Genomic DNA, 23,174 nt, shown 5'->3' with positions numbered 1-23,174 from the left:
AAAAAATATTTTGCAGACTGCGAATCATGTTTATGTTTTGAAATCATGTTTTGGCATGTGGCGCCACCTACCGCCGTCTACCAATCATTGCAGTCAGTAGAGTCTCAGCCACGGGTTGCCAGTTACGTCAGAAAATGAAACCTAAAAGGCCACATTCTTACATATGACACCTTTAATAATGGGATAATTATGACCAAATATCTTATTATTACTGTTATGTGCCTCAGCTACACACTGTGTTTAAAAGACAGTGAGGCCATGTTTTCATTGTAACATGATATTGAGTGGGGGGCCGCATGTAAGCAATTGTGGGCCGCACGTGGCCCCCGGGGCCGCCAGTTTGAGACCCATAACCTAGAGCAACATTGTTCCTGGAGACTGGTAGATTTAACAACCATCCCAGAAAGAACACAGATTGTCTTTGATGTTACTGCCTCGAGTCAAAAAAGAAATAAGAATAATATCTTTAATCAATATTCATTGTGTGGTGTGGGTTTTTTTTGCCAGGGAACTTGTCAGAGCATGTATAAATCTCTCGGCCAGTCAGCAGCGTGGACACACACACACACACACACACACACACACACACACACACACACACACACACACACACACACACACACACACACACACACACACACACACACACACACACACACACACACACACGAGCGAGGACAAAATGTTCGCCACGGAAAAGAACGAAGGCTCACGTGCGCACGTGAGCACGAACCGGATTCCACTGACCAATCGGAGTGGCTCGTGACTTGTTTGTTCCTCTTTCATCCCTCCGAACGAAGACAGACGTGGACACGAGCGCAACTTATTCCGCTTTATTTGCGTGGTCGCGCAATCAGAGCCTACTGCCTTTAGTTCAGCAGCACACGTTGTTGTTGTTGTTGTTGTTGTTGTTGTTGTTGTTGTTTCCACGGGGGCTAAGTTGGCGGTTGGTTGCTATGGCTGCGAGTTCATGCGAGGCTGCTAGAGAGGGAAGTGACGAGCGGGGCTGTTGTTGGGACACGTGACTTGAGCCGCACTGATCTGTTTTGACAAGCAGCAGAGGAGGGGGGACGTGAGGAGGGGAGACAGCAGACTGTAAGCATCGCGTTCGGGAGCACCACGTCTTCCTCTCTCATCCACATTTCGCGTAGTATCGACGCGGTCCTATAGTTCGTGACAGTCGGCTAATCTGTCTCCACGACTCGCTTCAGTAAAACACGTCGTAGTCGGCGTTGGGCACCCAGAGTCAGACTGTGACTGTTGTGAAAAGTTTTTATGAGGCTCACAAAGGAAGTCCGTTCAGGTGGCGTCTGCAGCGTCAACTAGATGGCGACTTTTCGAGCGCCGTTCTTCGACATTTCGCGACAAGAATGACAGAATATGCGGTCGTCGTAGCAGAAAATACCGAGACCGTCCGTCGGCGGCGTCGGTGTTTATAGCTGCGGCTATACCTGCGCAAGCCTGGGGGGTTGGGGGACGTTTTCGAGGTCGTCGTCGTTGTCGTCGTCACCCTTCAGACGTTTACCCAGTAACGACACGGTTAGTTTGGCTGAGTTTGCTACGTAGCTGCTAGCACTGCTGAGTTAGCACTGTTGTGTTGTCGCAACGTAACTATGGCTCAGGTCGCGTGACGTGAGACGGCTTACTAGTTAAATTACGACTTGTCAGGTTGGCTAGTCGCTAGTTAGCGGACTGACAACTCCAGTACCTGACTCCAAGTGTCACTGGCACTCGGCGACCAGCTGTTTGTTCCGTCATTTGGACAACACAGTGCGACTCGATGGAAGCGTACAGTAGCATGCCAACAAAGCAACGCTTTGTTGTTAGTTAGGGGGCCCCGCTGGTACCGATACACGGGCTCCACAGCTGATATAGGCTCCGCTGCTTGGTTAGCTAAGACACAGCAGGTCTCGATCTCAGAAGACATTCAGACATTGTTGTGTTTGCTGTAAAAGCTGAGTGTGGTTAGAGTCAAGTGAGAAGAGCCTGTGAGGAACCCCGAGGACACCCCGATGACACTGGAAAACATGAAGACCGACCGAGGTAGGAAATATCTACACTCACTGATCACTTTACAGAGTAAAAACCTGTTCTGCTGCTTGTTGATATAATTTGCTCGATACTGTTTATTTTGAAACCTGTACCTTGAGTATCTACTGATACCGATATCAATCCGATAAAGTCCTTAACCTTTTAATGTACGCACCAAGAAAAAAGCAAAGGAAAAATGTTTTCTTTGCATTTTTTATTATTTTATTTACATTTAACGACAATCAATATATATTAGACCCTACAGTATACATGCCTCTACCAAATGGTTGAGATGTCCGTTCATAATAAACCTGGTTTGCATAATTCATAAAGTACAACATTCAGAACGAGTCACGTTAATTTAGTGTATATCCCATTTTATTATCTTCTTTTTCCTATATTTCATTCAGCAATTTTAGCCCGGTTCAAAGTGATTATGATACCAAGTGTTGTATTAGCTCGTCCCCACTTTTTAACAAAAATATAAGTAAATATCAAATCAAAAATCATTTCTTTGCATTTTCTATTCACTTATGATTACATTAATGACAATCTATATACATATATATATATATATATATATATATATATATATATATATATATATATATATATATAAGACCCTACAATATTTCAGATACAGTCCTCTACCAAACGATTGAGACGTCTGTTCATAATAAAAGTACAACATTCAGAGAAGTCACATTAAGTGAAATTTCCTTGATCAATAAATTAAACTACCTTTAGCATAAAATGACAAGCCAACTGTTTGGTAGAGCATGTTTTGAAAAAAATCATTTGACCCTTATAAGACTTATTTTTGTTGAACTAAGTTAAATAATTATGTACCACAAGTCCTCTGAAACGATAATATGTCAACAAAATAGTCTTACCTTCGAAAGTCCCGCCGATATGCGTCATCAAAGGATGTGTGAATTTTCGTTGTGTCACTTGCTGTTTGAGGGAATGCTGTAAAGGCATACTGCTCACAGACGCAATGGTAGAGATGGCTCATTCAGGTTGAGTTCAGCTTGATGCATTTTTCAATGAGATATAGTGACTTAAAGTGTGGTTGATCAAATAGTTGAGTAGTACCTGAAAGGGTTAAAGTGACTTATATTGTGTGTGTGCATCATTGTTGGTAACCAGACAGGTTGGGCTGATTATTTTATATACTTAGGTTTTTGCTCAGTCTCTTTACTGATTTGCTGTGTGTGGGACAAGCTGGGCATTTCCAGCATCAACTGACTCCTGAGAGGTGAATCAGGCCAGAGCATTATGTAACAGCTGGCCAGCCTGGTGATGTGAATTAACAAAGCCTGACCTGAGGAAATGAGGACGTGTATGCGCAACACACATTTTCTCCTCTGGTTTCAGATGTTACCGCGAATGTCAGCTGATTTGTGTTTTCTCCATTAGAGTGCAACATCCGAGATTATCTCATGTCATGTACAGTTCATTCTGCCATTTGCTCTTGTTTTGACAGTCTGTGGCACAGGCTTGCTGCAAAAATGTGCCTGACACCCACCCTGTTGTGAAAAATAAGGCTGCTGCCATATGCTTTGCAACCTGTTTACATGTCACTGCATCTACAGCAAGAGGTAAAACAGGGACATGGCACACTCCCTTGTTTGCTTCAGTATGATTAGACAAATTTTATTATTGCATTCATTTGCCAGGGTTATCTTTTCTCCTGCCTCAAGGGACATTAAGTATTGTATAAGCTCTTTTATTGTATAAACTGACTTATTGTATTTGGTTCTTTGTGATCCAGGATAAATGATGTCTCCTTTGTTAACGTAACAGCCACATTAGGCAGTGCTCAAGGATAGGGATGAGCTCATCTGGTGCTAGTATCAGTCCAGTACTGGTCAAGATTACTGAATCAGTTATTGGGAAAAAGAAGTAAAATCGGATAGGATCTGTAGATCCTAATTGTATAAATCCGTCACTGTTGTGACAAATTGGTGTCCAGTCATCCCCACTCAAAGACCAGTGTTCTCAATCATGATGAGATTTGCTTCAGTCAATCAGGGAGAGTCTGTTTGTTTGAGTAGGTTACGAAACTGCTGACAAGCTGCTGAGTGAGGATCCTACTTCAAGCACAATACATTGTGTTGATAATGGGACTCCACAACACACAGTACACGTATGCCCTAAATGGGCCCGAGACTTTTAACCCTAGCCTGGCCTTGCTTGTAGGGTCCTTTATATAGAAGCACTGACACCAGATATCTGTGTGATGTGATTGGGCCAAGGAAAGGGCACATTGGCTGACACTGTACAATGTAATTATAGTCTAATAATGGAACACAGCAACACTACTGTTGTGTGTTCTGGTGCTGGATAGGATTAGAATGATTTCGAACTAGCAAATACCATGTTTGTCCTGCTTAATATGAGCTTAAAAAAAAAAGAGAAATGTTGGTCTGAAGCGTATTGCTACAGTCTGTCTGTTCTTCGCTCCTCTTGTCACAATGTCACGTTGGCTTGCTCAGTGTCACATCCTAATTATGGAGCTTACAAGCTGCTCAGCTGCAGTAGCACTCATGTTTGGCTGGCAGATACTTTTGGTGCTATTGTTATTTGAGGTGTACTGTAGTGGCGGCGATACCAAATGGCTTATACCTTGCCTCTCCCCTCCTCGCACTCAGAATGAGAGACAGCGGTGGTGAGAGGAGCTGTTTAATCAGTAGCTAAAACCATACAAAGGTTAGGTTCAACACAGATCGGCCAGTCGGACTGTTGCAGGAGTGTCGATCGGTGCGTGTCCTGCGTCTCTGGCACGTTAAAATCTAAAAGGACCCATCCTTGACAACAGTACATTGTGCAGACTTTCATCAACTGTTCCTCAACCTGTTGAACACGATACAAGGTGGACTCGAGCTGACATCATGTTATTGATCCTCTGTCTCTCTTCTCTGTCCCGGTGCGCTCTGATGTGCTCACACACATGCATTCATACACCTACGACTGTTGCAGCAGGGGCCTCAAAACATGTGCTAACTCGTAGGGATGCACCGATTTTTCGAGAATTTTGACCTGCCGATACCGATTTTAGCCGATTTCAATTTTTTTAACCACTTTACAGCATACAGAAAGATATATATTTTTGCATATTTTCTTAAATAGAACATTTTAACATAGAAATACAATCAGTTCACATCCAATATCCAACTAAAAATACAAAAACAAATCACTACCTGTATGTGTAGTTTATTTAAGTTTAAACATATTTCACAACATATTACCTACACACAAATAAGTGAATTAACTAATGACCAAGAGCGCAGATCTCTCTCTCTCCCGCCCCGTGCCAACAATGCCTCTCTCTCTCTGCTCACACTGGTTTAAATGACAAACAAACAAATGCTGAGTGCTGATCAAAAGTTTTGTGCAAGTGATTTAAGGTCCTGACTCTTGTCCCAAATATGCCAGGCTTCATTCAGTGATTGAAACAAATATATAAACATTAATGAAACGTTTACATGCAGAGCGCCGGTCGCCGATTGGGGCCGATCACGTGAAAATCGTCCGGTTCTGGTCACTGGCCGATTAATCTGTGCATCCCTACTAACTCGCCAACTTAACAATGTTAGAAAAAAACAAAACGTCTTGGACTTTAGGGTCTAAGTTCTTGTTTGTTCTATCGCCAGTAATTTTCTTCCTTTGATGTGTGTGTGTGTGTAACAGAGGTGATCTTTCCACATGGTTCTGTATTTTATTTCTCCAAAGCGATTTAAACTATCATTCATCTCCCTGCTCTTTCTCTCTCACACACTCATGCGCTTACTGACAGCTGATTAATCAGCCGTTCTTCTACACGCACAGTGCGTGCAGCCTTTATCAAAAGATAACACGAAAAAAAGCAGGATATCTGGTGCACAGAAAATGGCATCAAAGTAGGGCTGAATGATGTTGATTAAAATATCTAATTGCGATTACGATATGATTCGCGACATCAGAGGAAATGGTCAATCCTACGTTATTATTCTCATTTTCATTCGGAAAACATTTACAATGATTACTGTGTGATATTTGTGCAGATTTGTGAGAAACAAAGACAGTCGGTACAATAAGATGTGTATAGTTCAAGACGATAATCTAAAATCATTTTTGACGCACATTCTGGCTTTAACAAATATTGCGCCTCCTACGATTTTAAATTTGAATAAAAGTGCCGATTAATTGTACAGGCCTATGTCAAAATGTCTCGATTTGCGAGTTAGGTAGAAGATTATCTCCCTCACTGCTGTGTGATGATTATCTAACCAGTTAAGCACTGTTGCAAACAGTGAGCGTGTGTGCTTGCAGGTGCACACATAAGGGGTGGCTGGTCATTGGGTGGGAGGGCAGTATACTGACTACAGTAGACTACACCACTTATATGGACCTGTGCTCAATCACAACTGTTCGAAATGAAGATTGACTCAGAAAAGCGTATCGTATGTTATGAACACAATGTGACATGTCCAGAGTATAAGCCCCCCTTTCACCCTCTGTCAGCTGGGATTGGCTTTCCTGAGACCCTCTTAAATTCAGCACAGGCTGCCAGCATCAAACAGTTTATGAGTTTAACAATACAGTTTCTCAAGAAATAACATTTTTTTATTGGGAACCTATTGAATTTCCCAGGGACCCATACATATCAGGTCCTGGGGCTGACTACATTGAAAACCTATGAACATCACTGCTGATGTTATTATGTTTGAGGGCTGAACAAGTCGAGGCATGTTCCTCTAACATCGACACTCCTGCTGCGACACTTCTCCAAGGCTGTGACCTCCTGATCCAGTCAGTCTAAAAAGCCAAGGTACTGATTTTGGGATAGAATCAGGTTGTATAGACTGTCAGTAAGACTGATGCGGTCACCCATGTAAAACCCAGTCCACACTACATGATTGAGTGCCGACATAATCAGTAGTTTGTGTGAACGCTTCAAAAATATGATTAAGTAGTGTTGGTCTAACTTTTTAAAGATGACAAACCATCATGACCCAAAAAAATGAATCACAACTTAATTATATATCCTGAACCCAATCTCTGAGAATGACTGGATTAGAGAGGTTTGCTGATGCATCAGAGATATTCTGCAGTCGGTGTCTGCAGAAGTTACCAAATATATTGAGAGACAAATTATAGGATTTAGCTAAAGTCTTTGCACACAGGGACACACAGCAGTGCTCTACTGACATTTAAATGTCTTTTTTCATTTAAGGCCATGTTGAATCCCTCAGGGCTAACTACTAAAACAACAACAAAAAGAAAATGTAAAAGATTTTCATCGATATTGGAAGTCTTAATTGCTGACGTACCTTACAAAGTCCAAATTTAGCTGGATGGCTTATAATTTAGCGGAAGTTGTGATGCTCCGTGAGCACTGTTCTGAGTCTTGTTAGACCTGAGTTTCTGATTGGAAACAGAAAACACAGACTTAAGATGAGCAGAACTGTCCTCAAACTTAATGCAGTATCTCTTTGTTGCGATTTGTGAACAATGCTTTTGTTAGAAAGTTAGAAGAGGAGCCATTCGGTGTCCTAACCACAATCATCTGACCCCTTGTTTTTTCTGAGTTGAGCCGTGAGTCAGGATTGCATGTGTGTACGTGTCGGTGTGGGTGAGCGTGGAGAGTGTGGCACAGGGTACGCAACAGCTTGCTTTGGCCTTAATAAGCACTGTGCCGTTGCGCCATGTGGTTCAACTGACAGCTTCTACAGGTCCCCTTAAAGAGTAGCTATGGAAAACACTGAACCTATTCACACCAGCTGGGTGAAACATGGCCTCTTGTATCAGCTTTCCAACTGATCGAGCTGGATTGTGTATTAGCTGGTTTTGATTTGTGTCCTCAAAGACCACGTTTTGATACAGGGTGTTGTCTCTGCATGCAGAAGCAAGGGAAATATGATTCAAAAGTCACACTCGGTTCATTTAAACTCTGCGGTCCCATACACACTTTGTATTAGATGACAATATACAATGAAATGTCTGAGCAAAGGGCTAAGAATTGTGACACGCCGCTTCCTCCTTTAATGCCCTCAAAACACAGCTTTCATTCTTCTCCTTTGTGAGACAGAGGTTAAACGCTATACTCAGAGATGATCTCAGAGCTCGTCATGCTGGCAAGCTTCAGCAGTGTGCTCCGGCTCTCTGTTATGTTATTCCGTGTGTTAGTATGGCAGCGCTTCCTGTCCAGACCTATTAGTCCTCTGAGGAAAAATTTGATACAAGTCCACCCCTCAGCACACACACATATGCAAACTCACTCCTGTGTCTGCCTTCTGCCATGTACTCACAGCTGCCCTGAGATGTTTCAGACACGTGCCAGCAGATCAGAGTTTACACGCTCACCGACGAGAGACCCGAGACCAGATAACACACAGTGACATTAACTTGTGTCCTGTACACCTGTCTAGGCCTGTGTTGTCTCTGCCACCTCCTCTGCAGTGATTTACCCCTGTGCTGTTGCGGAAGAAGGTTGCTCTCCTATGTGTGTTACTCTGCTCACAGTTGGTTTCCCATCTCTATCATTCATTGTTAGTTGATTTTTATCAAGTCTCTATTCTTGTGATGTCACAACTTGTGGTGAATAGTAGTCCCCCCCCCCCCCCCACACGTGTATTTGTACTTTGTAGCATTCATTTTCTGTTTTTATGGCCAGAACTCCTATAATTTCTAAAATATTCATGTTTAAGCACACACTTGTACTATTAATTAGCTTTAGTCGATATAAACTTTTCTCTGTAGTGCATTTTTTAAAATGAAAAACCAAGATCATTTGTGAACCCACTTCCATTGAATGTGGATATCGGAGACATTGAGATTCAGCAGCACTGTCTTTGGTAATGAATACAAGAGTGGGTAAGCATTCAGCTGTGAATTACTGTCCTGGCCCCTGGAGTAATCAGCCTAAATCAGTGCTGTTGTGACAGGTTGGACTGTAAGTAGCCTGGCCTGACCTTGCCTGGCCGCTTCATGGAATGGGTACCCAGTGTTCCCAGTCCAGTCCAGCTCATACGTAATGCTGGAACATTTTATTGAGACCATCCAGTCATTTATTAGGACACAAGTACACTTGTACGTGTGTGTGTACATCCATATATGTATATGTACTGTATATAAAGTGCATAATGCTCAGGGTCATGTGAGCTGTGTAGAGATTTTGTCTTGCGGTGTTAAAAAGCTTTACTAACACACAATATTACACCATCCAGTCTTAGTGCAGGACTGGCAGAAACCGAATTTGTTGTATTTCTGCTGCCAGCGTGCCACTGAGCCAGTGATGTCATAGCTTGTGTGTGTGCGTCACATCCTCCCGCTCCTGTAGCTCTTCATAGCCAACTAGCAGCCAGCTCTGCAGGAACAGGAAGAGCCATCTGGACCTGGTGTTTTGTCTTAATGGGCGGGGTGGGGTGGGGTTATTGTCGCGTGAATTTCTCTTTTTATATTTATGTGTTTTTATTTCTTTCCACCTGCTGTTGTTTGGTAGTGTTGCTTCCCTAGATAGTACAGGGATAGGGGTTAGGGGTTCGATAAATGTTGACGCACCCCCCTAGAATTCTGCTATTACACCATTTTCCATAAGGATCCCACAACATTGCACCCAATATTTGTTCAAGTCAAAATATCTTTTAATTAGATGGCCTGTTTATCATTGTAAATTTTTGTCTTTATTAATCCTGATTTGCATCTTTTTGGCTCTCACTTGTGCAAGTTATGACTCGATAATCACTAGTGGCACATAATGATAATGTGAAATTTTTTAGCAGCAGTGCTCAATAAACAAGCAGCGGTCGGTAGCACACCACCACCACTGTTGCGTAAATGTAGGGTAAACAGTATGTGAACATTTGAATGATTAATTCACACTAATCAAGTGGTTCAATAACTTCACTGTAGGGACTTAATCTCTGTGACCAATTTATTCCAAGTGTCTTTTATAGTGCTCCCATCCTTCCACTTGAGTATTAATCCTTGATGTGACATAACTAGGTCTGTGTAAAGCGTTGTGACTCACACCATTTACTCCAAACCCACAAAAAACACCAACATGCCTTACAGATGTTTCTGAACTGTGTTTTTTGTCGTGCTTCTACCATGTCATTTTTCTTTTTAACCGTGCAACCGAAATGACAGCTTTGTGTACACATCTGCAGTGTTAAGATAGGAGGATGTCAAGATATGTGATTATTGTAAATCTGCAGGCTCTGTGAGTTGGGAAATTGACGGACAGGCAATTTTTGTCTCCCTCTGACCTTGTAGTTAATTAACTGTCCCACTCCTTCGCGCTCCTCTGGTCTCCTCATCGCTTTCCCTCTGTCCTCTCACATCACAAAGACTTGAGTTACTGTAACACCTCAGCACCCCTCCACCACCAGTATCTGCTGATGCTATCCAGAAATACGTGTATTGATGGAAACAGACACTCCGTTGACTTGTTATCAAAACCACTAGAATTGCGCGATAGTAAGGCCTGACAGATTTATCAGTGTATTGATCGTGCAGTGAAATATTTTGCTGATATATAGCTGGATCCATTTATCTGTTGAATAAAGGCAGAGTTAGATGTAGTGCATGGTGTTTGTGGTCCTCTTTTCCATGAAATAGATGGTGCTTGCATTTATTTGTTAATTTTAGCCGATAAAACCGTTTTTAACCTTTTTAATAGCGCTGGGCACTAGGTTAACGCACAATGCATTTTCATGACGACTGACCGGAAAAGGACTCGCGTGACGTCATGTTTACGTGCTGCGACACTGGAGTACAGGCACCGTTTACCAGTTGGCTCCATTAGCTGCATAAGCTCGTTTAGCTATGCTAGCGCGCCCACCGTCGAACTGGGGCGTTAAACACATTCGTTATAAACAACAAGATGAGGCAAACGTAATCTGTTTCTTGTTTCTTTTTCCATCGTCTCACCTCGTCTGTTTCAGGCCAACAACTAGCGGCCTTGGTACTGAGTGAGACGTTTCCACTCTCACCCTCACAATATCTTCATCCTCACACCAAAGCAGCTGACAATCCGTCTGCTTGCTTTGCAGCTATGTTCAGACTTTGGTCTTTTTGCTTGCTCGTCCCAAGCGCTTCATTCCAACCAGCAAACCACCTCGACCTTGCCTGAGCCACAACTGACACACTTTCCACTTGGCCCGTGGAGCAACAGTACTCGGGTTACTCAATTCTAACTCACCTTTCTAGAAGTTGGCATCAGCAGCACAGCAGAGGTTATAGGCCGGTGCATTCATTTTGGACTGCATGGCTCTGGTTACAGACAGAATCTGGTTTGTCCTACTGCCCTAGTGTCCTGTATCCACCAGTAGTCAGCTTGCTGAAACTTAAACTGCTGTAGTAAAGATTTAGTGTCTGATCTTGCCAGTGTATGAGATCAGGCTTAGTTTAGGAGATCCCATCTGCAGGTTTCTTATGTTCCTGCACAGCATTTAAGAGGATAAACATGGGTCGATGGTAGCTCAGTGGTAGCATTAGTCGTCTTTCAAACTTGAAGGTTGTGGGATTGTTTCCCAGCTCCGCTAGCTCAGCAGCAGGCTAGCTCAGCAGCAGCCTTTGTTATGCGCACTTAAAAACATGGCACCACAACAAGTAGCTTTTGCGCCAAGATCTTGAGTTGGCCCCAAACACTTGTGGGCCATCGATTCTCGGCCTTTTGCCGATATGTCCTTAACTCCCCACGTTGATCCTGACTGCTGTACAGGCAGTGTGTGAATGGGTATGAAAGATCAGTGATAGAAAATGTGCTGCACATAGATGCGCTGTATAAAAGTATGAGTGAATGACCAAACTGTAGTGTAAAGCAGCTTTGAGTGGTCATCAAGACTAGAAAAGGGCTATATAAATACAAACCATTTACATTAAATGTGTGACCCTCATGGAGACAATGTTGTTTTTGTGCACTTGATATTAGATCACACTGCATACGCTACTTACTGAGCTTGCATCCTTTGACCCACTACAGTTTCATAATAGACTTGCACTTATCTTAATGTAATATTTGTGGTTGCGGTCACTGTAACGTTTTTTTTAGCGAGTTATGTAACGTCTCTCTTTTTTGCACTCACATTGATAAGGAACTTTGGCTAAAAACAAATAAACACCAAACAGAAATGATTCCTGTGTGACATATTTTAACACCAGGTGAAATAGGACACATTTAAATCACTCACACTTTGCCCACCTGTATTCACTCTATTCCGTGTTACACAACAGTTGTTAGTTAGACAATGAGCTTATAAAGGGCCACTCTTGTCTGAATAACAGGAGCTTAAGGCGCCCGAAATGCAATATGTGCAAGTAAGGCCAAAAGGGGTGTTGTGAGTGCACGGTAAACCCAAGGTCAGTGTGTCTGAACATCATTTTTCTGGCATCTAGGGAAGGATGAGAGGGAGATTAGGAGAGAGCTGTGAAGAGCGGTTACGAAACCCTTAAACAACTCTTCATTTCCCTTTTATCCACATGTTTTGCTTTCCCACTGCAGGGTCCATGGGTATATTTTTGGATTTCTGCACATTTTATCCACACACTAGCATTTGTCAGCCACATTTGCCATTATTTTCTGGAAGTTACCTTGTGCAACCAATCAAAATAATCTTTTATCGTGAACGATGTCTTCACACCCTGTGGATTGGATTAAAAAAACCTGGAGAAAATTGTTCACACTCAGTAGTCTTCCTTTTTTTTTAACTGTTCCAGTCTGGGTTTAAAACAGTGCACAGTACTGAATCTTCTCCGTTAAAGGTCTCTAATGATATTCTTCTGGCCACTGACTCTGGTAATATTGTTGGTTGGTATTATAGATTCCGCCTTGGACTGGTTTCGTTCTTATTTGGCTTAGAGTAGCTTCTGTGACAGGATTGGTTATTCTGATTCCTCTATGGGGGCTCATGCCATTTTCATCCCATAAACCTGGCATGTTGTTCCATTTTTATGCAGACAACTGTCATGATACATTCTTTGTCCAACCTTCATATTGATCTTGGTCTTTTGGCTCCTACCAGGACACTGGTTTTAAATGTGACAAGCAGAATAGCTGTGTTTCTTAAAAAAACAAAACAAAAGCCAGCTTCTTATGATTTAAGGCAAAGATTAAATTGATTCTGCCGAGGCATGACCTTGAAAAACTCTTGCTTGCTCGAGTGGATTACTGTAACACTCTTTATGTTGGGGTTAGCCAGGCTTCCATCGCTCGCCTTCAACTTGTTCAGAATGCTGCCGCACACACACTTTTGACATGAACTTGCAGAAGAGCTGAAACAATTACTCGATTATCAATTAATGAAGCTTTTTTCATGATTAAAACAAGATTTGTGATTGTTTCAGCCTTTTAATTGTGAATGTTTTCTGGTTTCTTTGCTCCATATTACAAAGAAATCATTAAAAGTGAATCATTTTGGTTTGTGGACTAAACAAGACATTCAAGAACATCATCATTTTCAGGTCTGAACAAACGATTACTCGATTAATTGTGAAAATTAATCATAACTGGCTCCCAGCACAATTTGAAGTTATTATTGTTATTGTTGTAAAAGTGTCTAAATGACCTTGCTTTTACCTCTTTGACATACTTACTGCGCTACACTCCTCTTCATGGTCCCTAATATCAGCTGAGCTTTGTCATCCATATAGCAAGGCTGAAGCTCCGGGATGATCAGGCCTTCGCGGTCGCTGCTCCCAAATTGTGGAATGATTTGCCACTTCACATTAGGCAGGCCTCATCACTCCCTTTTTTGTGCAGTATATGTCATATGGTTTGCCTCTCGCCTGTTGTGTGTTGAGCTCTATTTGTGTTTTACATTTTAAAATGTTTGCTTTGTTACTGTAAAGCACTTTGGTCAACATTTTTAAGGATTGGATTGGATAAACAATGGGGGTTTAAGTACTCTACTCAGAAGTTGAGAAAGATGAAGAGAACATTCTGTACCTACAGCATTGTAGCATTTTAAGGAGTTTAATTCATAATTTGTGGTCCGTAGCTGCCTGAGAGTATGCAGCTTTTTATCAGGTTTAAATGCTCCATCAACTGATGATGCAAATCCTGACTGCTTAAAATGACTGATCACCAAACTCACATGACCGAGTGTGCGGTTTCCAGTGAAATCCCGCAGACCCCTGGCAATCCTTCATATCCACAGTTACCTAACCGTGATAGGCAAGCACTGTTACCGGAGCTTTCATCTCGCATAATACTGTATGAAAGAAGAGGTTTTAGTAGGATTCCTGTACATGAACTTAACACAAGGTCTCTGCAGTAAGCACGGGTTTAAACTGGATGAGTTATGCTGCAGTTATGTTGTCGAGAAAGCAAGTTTCGGCAGTTCAGCAAAGGTAGCCACTTAAGCTCGTAGCTACTGAATAGAGTCTTCTAACCTTCGGAGTGAAACCAGCCTTTTAAAGATATTTATACAGGATTCAAGGTTGGTAACATTGGCAGTCCTATCACAAAGCCATCCAACAACAAAGTGTGTGGGATAAAAGTTTATACTTCGACGCAGGACTGTGAGCATTGCTTTTTCCCACATCAGCTGAGTTCTTAAATCTCATTGTGAACAGTCTGTCCATCCAGAGCGTGCTTTCTAAACAACAGCTCTGTGTTTGGCTGACAACAATGGGTTTGAGAGACAGAGAGAGGCTAAGGTAGTTTGTCAGTCAGATTGTGTGTGTTTGGCTGTTGGAGAATAATGGCAGCTGAGCTCACAAAACAGAAGAAGAGTTCTCCTCAGCTGGAACTATACTAACACTTCTCGGCCAATAGGGGCTTGTTGCTATGTGTGCTGTGAATCTGCCCCCTTTGTATTGCAGAGTGGGAGAAGAGGGACTTACAAGACACACACGTCATGATCTCAAGCTTAAATCTCTTAATATTTGAACAAATCATCCAAGTACTTTTTAAGAAGGCAACTATTCAAATGAAAATACTAAAGCATACTTACTTTTATTAAGTAGATGAGAAATGTAATTAATTTACCCCTAGAGGGGTTTAATATGATTTGTTTAATTATCACCATACACATGAGAACAAGTTAAGGAAGAAGTTTTGTCTTATTCATCCACATGATCTTCATGAAAACAACACCCGGGTGTTGTATGTGTATACAACCAATGCACACATTGGAAAAACGATGATGTCATAGCTCTTGCACTCACTCTTGCCATTTTTCTTGTCTTCTTATGTTTGCAGATTGTTTGGTCCATTTGCTTTATGTTCACTTTTATTATTCTTTCCTTATTCCTTCTGGCTTGGTTCATTCCGTTTCTGTGATTGTATACACTGTAAAGTTTATTTTATTCAAAGAAAGCTTTATTTAAAAACAAGAGTTTGTACCTATTTACCCTGATGCTCCACATCTTCTCCCAGGGTGGTTGTTGTTTTTGTGTTGCATATATAGTACATCATTTAGAGTTGTTTTGGGGGGTTCGTATTAGGCCTGGGCGATATATCGATTTTATCTATTAATTAGATTAATTCGATTTTTTTGTTCTGACGATTTTAAAAATAAAAAATTTATTATTTTCTCCTCTTACTATGGCGCACTTTTTTAATGTTTGCACTGGGGAAATGTTCCGGGGAGCGCTCATTCGTGGCACCACCAGTGAATCTCCTCACAAACACTCACCCGGCCAGGGTTTCCCCCAATGCATATTGCTTGTTTATTTACTATACACTTTTTTTATACACCACAGATTTTTCTAAACCACGGAACAAGCGCGCTGCGCCCGCATGTAACCGTCGAGCGTCCCCTTGTCCAGGTGCCGATTGAATCTCAAGTGACACTTGAGAGATTCACCGTAATAATGGCGTATGTATATATGGCCCGAGATCAGTCAGAGTCTGTGCTACGGTCATGGAGGATGTATTTAAAATATTTTAATTAACTGACACTGAAACACTGTGTATGTGTGTGTAAAACGTCATGCATTTACACATAGTACATCATATGAATAATTATTTTGTCTTTAGTAGTTTGAAATAAATAAATTAACAAATTGTTTTAAATCGAAAAATCGATTTTTTATTAAATAAATCAGGGATTTTATTTTTGTCTGGGAAAAAAAACAGACCTGTTCTTTGGCAGACTCTGCCTTCCCTTCCAGTGGATTTAACCTTGTAACACACAAGGCAGACAAAAACAGGAAAGGTGAGCTGGCAGGGACTTGCTTCATGTTGCAAAACACAAGGAACACAAATGACCCTGTTATCAAAGTTAAAGGTTAGCACCAGCACTACCCTGTTGTTGCTGTAGGTCAAAAAAAATAAGAATCACATGCTTCATGTGCCTGCCTGTCCTCATCATGACACCGAGGTGTTAATTGTTTTCAAACACTGCAGCTCATTGTCACACACAATAACACTTATTGGTTCAGCTCATTATTCCTCAATCACCATGACAGGAATGTTCAACACAGTGTCTCGGTTGCCTTGACAACCCCCTTCTCCTCTGGTCAGTCGTGATTGTTGTTTACTGTACTCCACTGGTCCCAGGTCAGCCAGCCAAGGGTGAAATGACTGAAGTCATGTATTATATGGGTGCTTCAAAAATGAAGAGTTATACATTTGTTAGTTGATCTAAGGAAGCTCAACCCTGGAGCTAGGTTTCCAAGCACAATTAAATTAATCTCCCAATGATAGATGGGTAAAAATACACTCAACAAAATGGATTATCTGATGATTTTCCATGAACACAGGATTCAGGAAGGTAGGAGGGCAGTTAGCTGAGCTTCTACTACAATGACTACTTCTATTAGTCACTCAGCTGTTATTTGAGGCCCCTGCTTCTCTAAAACAACTGGTCATCATTTTTGGTATGGACGAAACGTAGACATGGAAAGAAACGGAGAGACCCTAACTCCCCAACAAAGTAGTTGACTGGACACATTTCACACTTTAGTTGTTCTTGCAGAACAGCTGTTCTCCAAATATAGTCCTGCAAACGAGAAAAGATGCAGTTCCCACTGTGGCATAGTCAGGTGCTAGAGCTGCTGACCCTTAGAATCTGCCACCTGCTTTGAAACCGCACTGTATCTGAATATTTTGAAACTTGCTGTGTGTTCTCCCAGATTTGTGAATGCTGCATGTTGATACTCACTCGGCATTAAAAAGCCTTACCAAGTGTTATTCATCCAAGTTGATACCTAGCCTTCGAGAATCAGTTTGTGAGAATATGGTGGTCCAAAATGGCGGCCTTTGTAGAGCTTACCCAGCCCTTGATATAAATATAAAAGGCTCATTCATTCAGTTGGTAATGAAACAACAACAATTCATCCAATCCATTTGTAAATAATAATGTATATTTATTTTAGCTTAAATTTCAGCCAAATGGAAATTATTTCAGCTTAATTTTACACACTGGACCGTTAAACGGATAGTCCACTTTGACATGCAGAATTGGAGAGAAAAACAGTGAAATGAAAGCTACTACGTTGTGTCTATATTTATCTCAGCGGGGGCTGCACTAAGGATCAGTGTAATCTTCTAACCCTCTGCCTTTATATACATTATGTGCATTATATTCCATTATATGCAAGCATTATCATAATGTATGCTATGATAATGGACTGGGAACCATGATTATAGTCTGAATATAGTCTATATTTTGGTTGGTGTAACAATGGCTATACAGGCTTCTGTAGGCTGAGAATTAGACCGTCTTTTCAAGTGATGCAGTCATGTCATTTGTTGATGCAACTTGTGGGAAAAAAAGAATGAGCACTTTATAATATTGACATCCCTAAATGTGTGACCGTTGCAAGAGAAGAATAATAATACTGCAAACATTTCTGTCCAAATGTTTAATCTGACTTGCACTCTGGCTCCTTTGCGTACATTCACATTTTCGTGTTTCAAGGTCACGTCGTTACAACACCCTAGTTCTCTGTGCAATTAGAGTTGAATTAATTGTGCGATCTTACGCAGAGCGGCGACTAAAAAAGGTCTACGTGCATGCAAGGCTTTTACTTTTGCATCTTTTCACGTCGACCTTCATGTGGAACCTGTTAAGAACGAGGAACCGTTTTTGTTCCATTCAGAAGGAGAGCGATATTATAATGTGTTAAGCTGACACACCTCAGCAAGCTCAGCAGACTGTTGCCTCTGCTGCATAGAGGCTGCCTAACGCGCACCTTCCCAGCAGACTGGTTATCTGCAGTCTGCAGGTTTCCAACATTAAATCATATTAACTTAAGACACACACACACAAAAAAAACAAACCTGAAGAGCATTTTTAATTATCTGATATCTTATATGCATGCCCTCTAGTGTCTTTCCAGTGTTGATTGTCATTAAGAAAATGGAGCAACTGAGCAACCTCTGTTCTCACAGTTATACACCATCACAGTTCATTCATTTGTGCCGAGAAAATTGGCTCAGCTCCACTGGAGCAGTTTGGTCTTAAGTGGTTTGCTCAAGAGAACCTCAATAAGGAGCTATTTATTTAGGCTCATAGTCGGTCTAAGCGTGAAAACTGGAACAAAGCAGTCAAATGTCTGTTGTATTAATATTTACAATGATTACAACACCCTTTGATTTTCAGAATCTTCCTGCACACAGGTTTGTTTTTATCATTCCTCATCATGTGTCTTCCTGACTCGTCTGTTAAACCTCTGCTGTTTTTGTTGCCATTCTTTAAATAGCAGACAGCAGGTGCAATTTACACCCCTCAAATTGTACTATTTGCAGCAGGGGATGGTGGTGGTGGGGGCTAGTCATCGTGGCTAATGAGACTCAGCTTCCGAGCTTTCTTGAACTACTTGAATGAGGCAAACAAGTGGTGACACAAAGATAACAAATGGTTAGTCTAGTGAAAACTATATTTAAATCCAACTTTAAAAAAAAAAAAATTTACCCAACCACATTTAACCTACCAAACTGTGATTTTTAAAAAGATAACAGATGAGTCGGCTAAAACTGAAAGGAAGTCAGTTACAGCTTGACCCATTTATTCAGCAGACATTGCTGCTCTTTGTATTGCCTCGCCTCACCTCACCCCACCCCCAACAGCACTATATATACACTATATTTAACACTAACTGGTGCATGGCACTTCTCAAAGGGTGCTTTTGCACAATGCTGTTATGTTATTTTTTCCACAAAAACACACCCAGTGATGGCAAGTAAAACAAGGTGCTGAAAGAGCCAGTGTGTTCTGTAGAGGTGTGAATAGCAATATAAATATTCTTAATGTTGTATAGTTTGTTTTAGTAAGGATAACACACAAAGTCATGATATATGTTCAGTTTAATTCTTAAATACTCTGACTTGCCCGTCCTCCACAGTCTTCTGGGTTTATATATATATATTTTTTGATCTTCATAACCTGTCTCATAAGCAAAGCAAAATAAAAATTAACAAAAATAGCATGTTTCGATATGCACAAAGTTCAATTTAACATACATTTAGCTGATGCAAAGGTCAAAAAGTTTAAACATTTGTATGAAATCCACTTGTCAGACTGTTATCTGGAATTAGAAATGCATTTCATTTATTATCCTTTTAACTTTTTTTTTTGCACATTTCCTTACCTGGCCTTTAGACTACTCGGCTGTTTTCTTCCAATATCTGCCTAGACCTTCTGTTTCTCTCCCTCTGAAATGGATCCCATCCCATCTCTCTCTCTCTGGTTGCCGCTGCACAGCATATATTTTCAAATGATGATCTGTAACACTGATGACTGATAACCAGCAGCCGAGCCTCTGATGAGCTCATCTGTGCAGTGTCCTTTGATCTGTGACTGTGTTGTACATCGTCTGCCACCGCACGGCTGTACACACACACACACACACACATCACTGGTGAGCTAAAGCTAACGAGACATGATCAGTGGTTTGTGCTTCAATTTGGATGAAACATGGTGATAAATGAATGACAGCGAGACTGCAGTGCTGGGTGACCAGAGGAGGATGGGAGCAGTCTTTTGCCATATGGCTACTTACACAGCATTCAAATGAGATGAGAGCACATGGGTGCTAATGTGTTTGAATGAGAGAGAGACCAGGTTTTTGCTATAGAAAGAGGGCCACACGTCACAGAATAATGGGTGAGTTGACATGAATTTGAGACTGTTTCGTCCCTCTTGTCTTTCTCCTTCTATCTTCCAAGCAGTGACGCCGTTAAAATAACGATCACTACATTTCCACATGCTGTTAATCCAGGTTAAGACTTTAACTTGTAGCAGTACAAGCACCAGTACGGGAATCCATTTATCGACTGTCATGTGTCTGTCTCCACTGTAGTAGGCTGCAATATGCTACCGTCTCAGCTTCTTAGTATTCCATTTTACCTTTTACATATAGGCACGTAGCAAGTCTTCCTACATCCGTGAATTTCAAAAGTAAAGTGCTTGCAGCCTCCTTGGTCGTCCAAAATTGTACTGGCCCCAGATTCCACCATGTTTTTCTGGCTGTTGTCTTATTTCTTTGTGTATCACTGTTTTCTTTTATTTCTTGAAAAATAGAGTATTCCAGAGTAACAGTAGTTCAACTTCCAGCTGCATTATCTGAGTGTGTTGGTCCAACTTGTGAGAAGTTTGATTAAATACAATTTCATTTGGGCTAGCATTTTAAGTCTGGTTTTAGTTGGAATAACACAATTATTATATATGGACTTGGGCATAACCTCCTGAGACCCTGCATCCTTATATGAGAGGACATTACATTTAGTATTTCCTGCACCTTCTACTTCATTCTAACTAACTTGGATCTGTTGTCCTCATAACGTTATAATTGCTAATATAGTTTTGAAAACTGTGACATTTGTGGAACTAGTGCAGTGCCTGTAGGAAGTATGTAATCCTATAGTCGGAAAAAGATTCTTCGGTTATGGTAATGCATGAGAAGGAACGTAAAGGCTAACATAATACAAACACTGTGCAACCTCATTAGGCACAACGCAAATGTTTTCATTTTTGATTAGCATTAGTGTAGCTAGCTGTTTTGTGACTGTCAGCCACGCCATACCTTTGTGTTGTGCCTAATGAGGTTGCACAGTGTTTGTATTATGTTAGCCCTACGCTAATGAAAACAGGTTCGCCAAGTCAGCTGCAAAATAGTAGCATGCTAATGCAAAATAAATATGTGCTTGTGTTTTGGTGAATGGACACCGACTTCGCAGTTTCATTATCACACCATGTTCTGCGTTGAACTGTGTGAAAATGTCTTGCCCACCGTGAGGACAGCCTCTTCACTCCCACCTCCCTGCTCCAGACAGCGCAGCCGTTGCTGAAAATTCCTCCTGAAAATCAAGGATGCACACCATCGGGCCATGCTCAACCCATATCCAAAGTCTTAGGGCGATCTGACTAACGGTCAGTGAGATATGCCTGTCACACCGACAGACATACAGATGCAACTTGCTTTAAAGATAGATATTAAGGGCCAAAACTGTCTGGACTCCAACAGCAGCAGCAGTCGGTGGCAGGTGATCACAGGTTGTCTAATAAGTCGCCTAAGTTTAAATCTGATCTGTTACATAATTCATGTCACGTTATCATCAGGAGGTGGAGGAGAGGTCACAGAAAATATCAGTGTGAAATGACGTGCCTTTGTGTTTGGGTTTGTATCTGTAAAGTTACTTAAAGGCTGGACCTAAACCCGATTATGTTTTGTGTTTGCGTTTGTTGTTTGCACTACGCCACTTCTCTAACCGAATGTAAAGAAAACAAAAAAGAAAGAACTAAGGGTTACTCTCTCTAAAAGGCTGTTTATGTCGGTCTCCATCCTGATCACAGCGTTGTTTCTTTGTGCTGTGTGTGTGTGTGTGTGTGTGTGTGTGTATTTGTGTAGGCTTTGTAGGAATGTTGTATTCAGACATAGCACTTCGAAGGAATGAGAGCTCTCATCTGTGCGTACACACACTGAGGCCCCTGATTCAAAGTTGCCATTATTAGTCCTTTGTCCTGCAGTGCACATAATATGTGTGCGTGTTAGAGTGTATGTGTTTGTGTGTATTTTCAGTGGGTTTGCGTGTTTTGATGATGGTAAGTGTGTTGCCTGTATTTGTTGTTATCCGTGTGCCTTTAGGAGCAGTTGTTAGTCGATGTATTCCTGGGTTTGTTTTTCCTAGAAAGCAGCAATCTTGAGTCCCACTGTGCACACATGATTGGGGGCTCTGACTGTGCGTGTTTTTAAGGGGGGGCATGGGGTAACACACCATTTCTCAGAGGCTGTTTTTCCTCTGCTCCATTAATCACTCTTTTATCTCCCCCCACCTTTTCATCCATCCATGGCTCCTCCTTAATTTCCTTCTTGCCTCTTTCCATCACAAAGCATAGGCTTACCTTTAGCCCACATCCCCTTACTGCAATGTCCTCTCCCACTACTGGCTGTGTTTATGCTTTAGCCAACCCCCCCCCCCCCCCCACGGCTACAAATCCAGCACATTCAAGCCAATTATGTAAAGTCTCAGGTGATAAACCCTGAGACTTTAAATCTTGACGTTTGTTGTAATTTACTCTCCCATCTCCCAGTTGCTGTTGGTCGCTTTCTCCCTTTTGTTTAAACCTCTCCGATTCCAGCCCATAAAGAGAAGGAGATTGTCTGTGAATATAGCCTCCCTCTCTTTTCTCTCCCATCTTTTTCACCCTGCACTTATTCAGCCTACAGCTGGCTAACAGGCCCCTTTCCACCCCTCCCTCCCTCCTCCATCATGTTTTGTGTTGGAGTGCGCCTCTCTCCACGTGCAGCAGTAGCTCAAAGGCATGTAGGAGGAGTTCCCTGCAAGGAATGTGCGTGACTGGGTTGCTGCAATACACACACACACACACACACACACAGACACACACACACACACACACAGACACACACACACACACACACACACACACACACACACACACACACACACACACACATACACATATATTCTCACAGCAAAAAGCTTACAGCTCACACTTCTACAGAATCAGCTGAGAGGGGCCTCTGTCCTCGACAGCCCTGCTCTGATTGAGTGAGGACATGTTTTAATTTCTTGCTTTTATGTCCTTATGAGGTCCTGGCTTATAGATCAATTTAAGCATGTAATGTTTTCTCAATATTAGCAGGGACAATGCTCGAGTTTGTTGTTGGAACAGGCTGCTTCTGGACGTCCGAGAGTTTGCTTGTGCTTCAAGTCTCGACACTGCTGTGTATCAGCCTAGGTCCTG

The 23,174-nt window shown here is 41.7% G+C and overlaps 1 protein-coding gene across 1 annotated transcript in view; it reads left to right on the top strand.

Moving 5' to 3' along the window:
* Positions 1-1,082: 1,082 nt before the first annotated feature.
* Positions 1,083-23,174, top strand: part of atosa (atos homolog A) — a 33,472-nt gene continuing 11,380 nt past the window's right edge. The window contains exon 1 of the mRNA XM_083900480.1: positions 1,083-2,043. Within this exon, the coding sequence (XP_083756606.1) occupies positions 2,013-2,043 (31 nt within the window). The 5' untranslated portion in view covers positions 1,083-2,012. The remainder of the gene's footprint in view (positions 2,044-23,174) is intronic.

Source organism: Microchirus variegatus (assembly GCF_963457635.1).
Source record: "Microchirus variegatus genome assembly, chromosome: 14".
In the NCBI taxonomy this organism is placed as follows: Eukaryota; Metazoa; Chordata; class Actinopteri; order Pleuronectiformes; family Soleidae; genus Microchirus; species Microchirus variegatus.
This window is presented reverse-complemented; position numbering and strand designations above follow the sequence as displayed.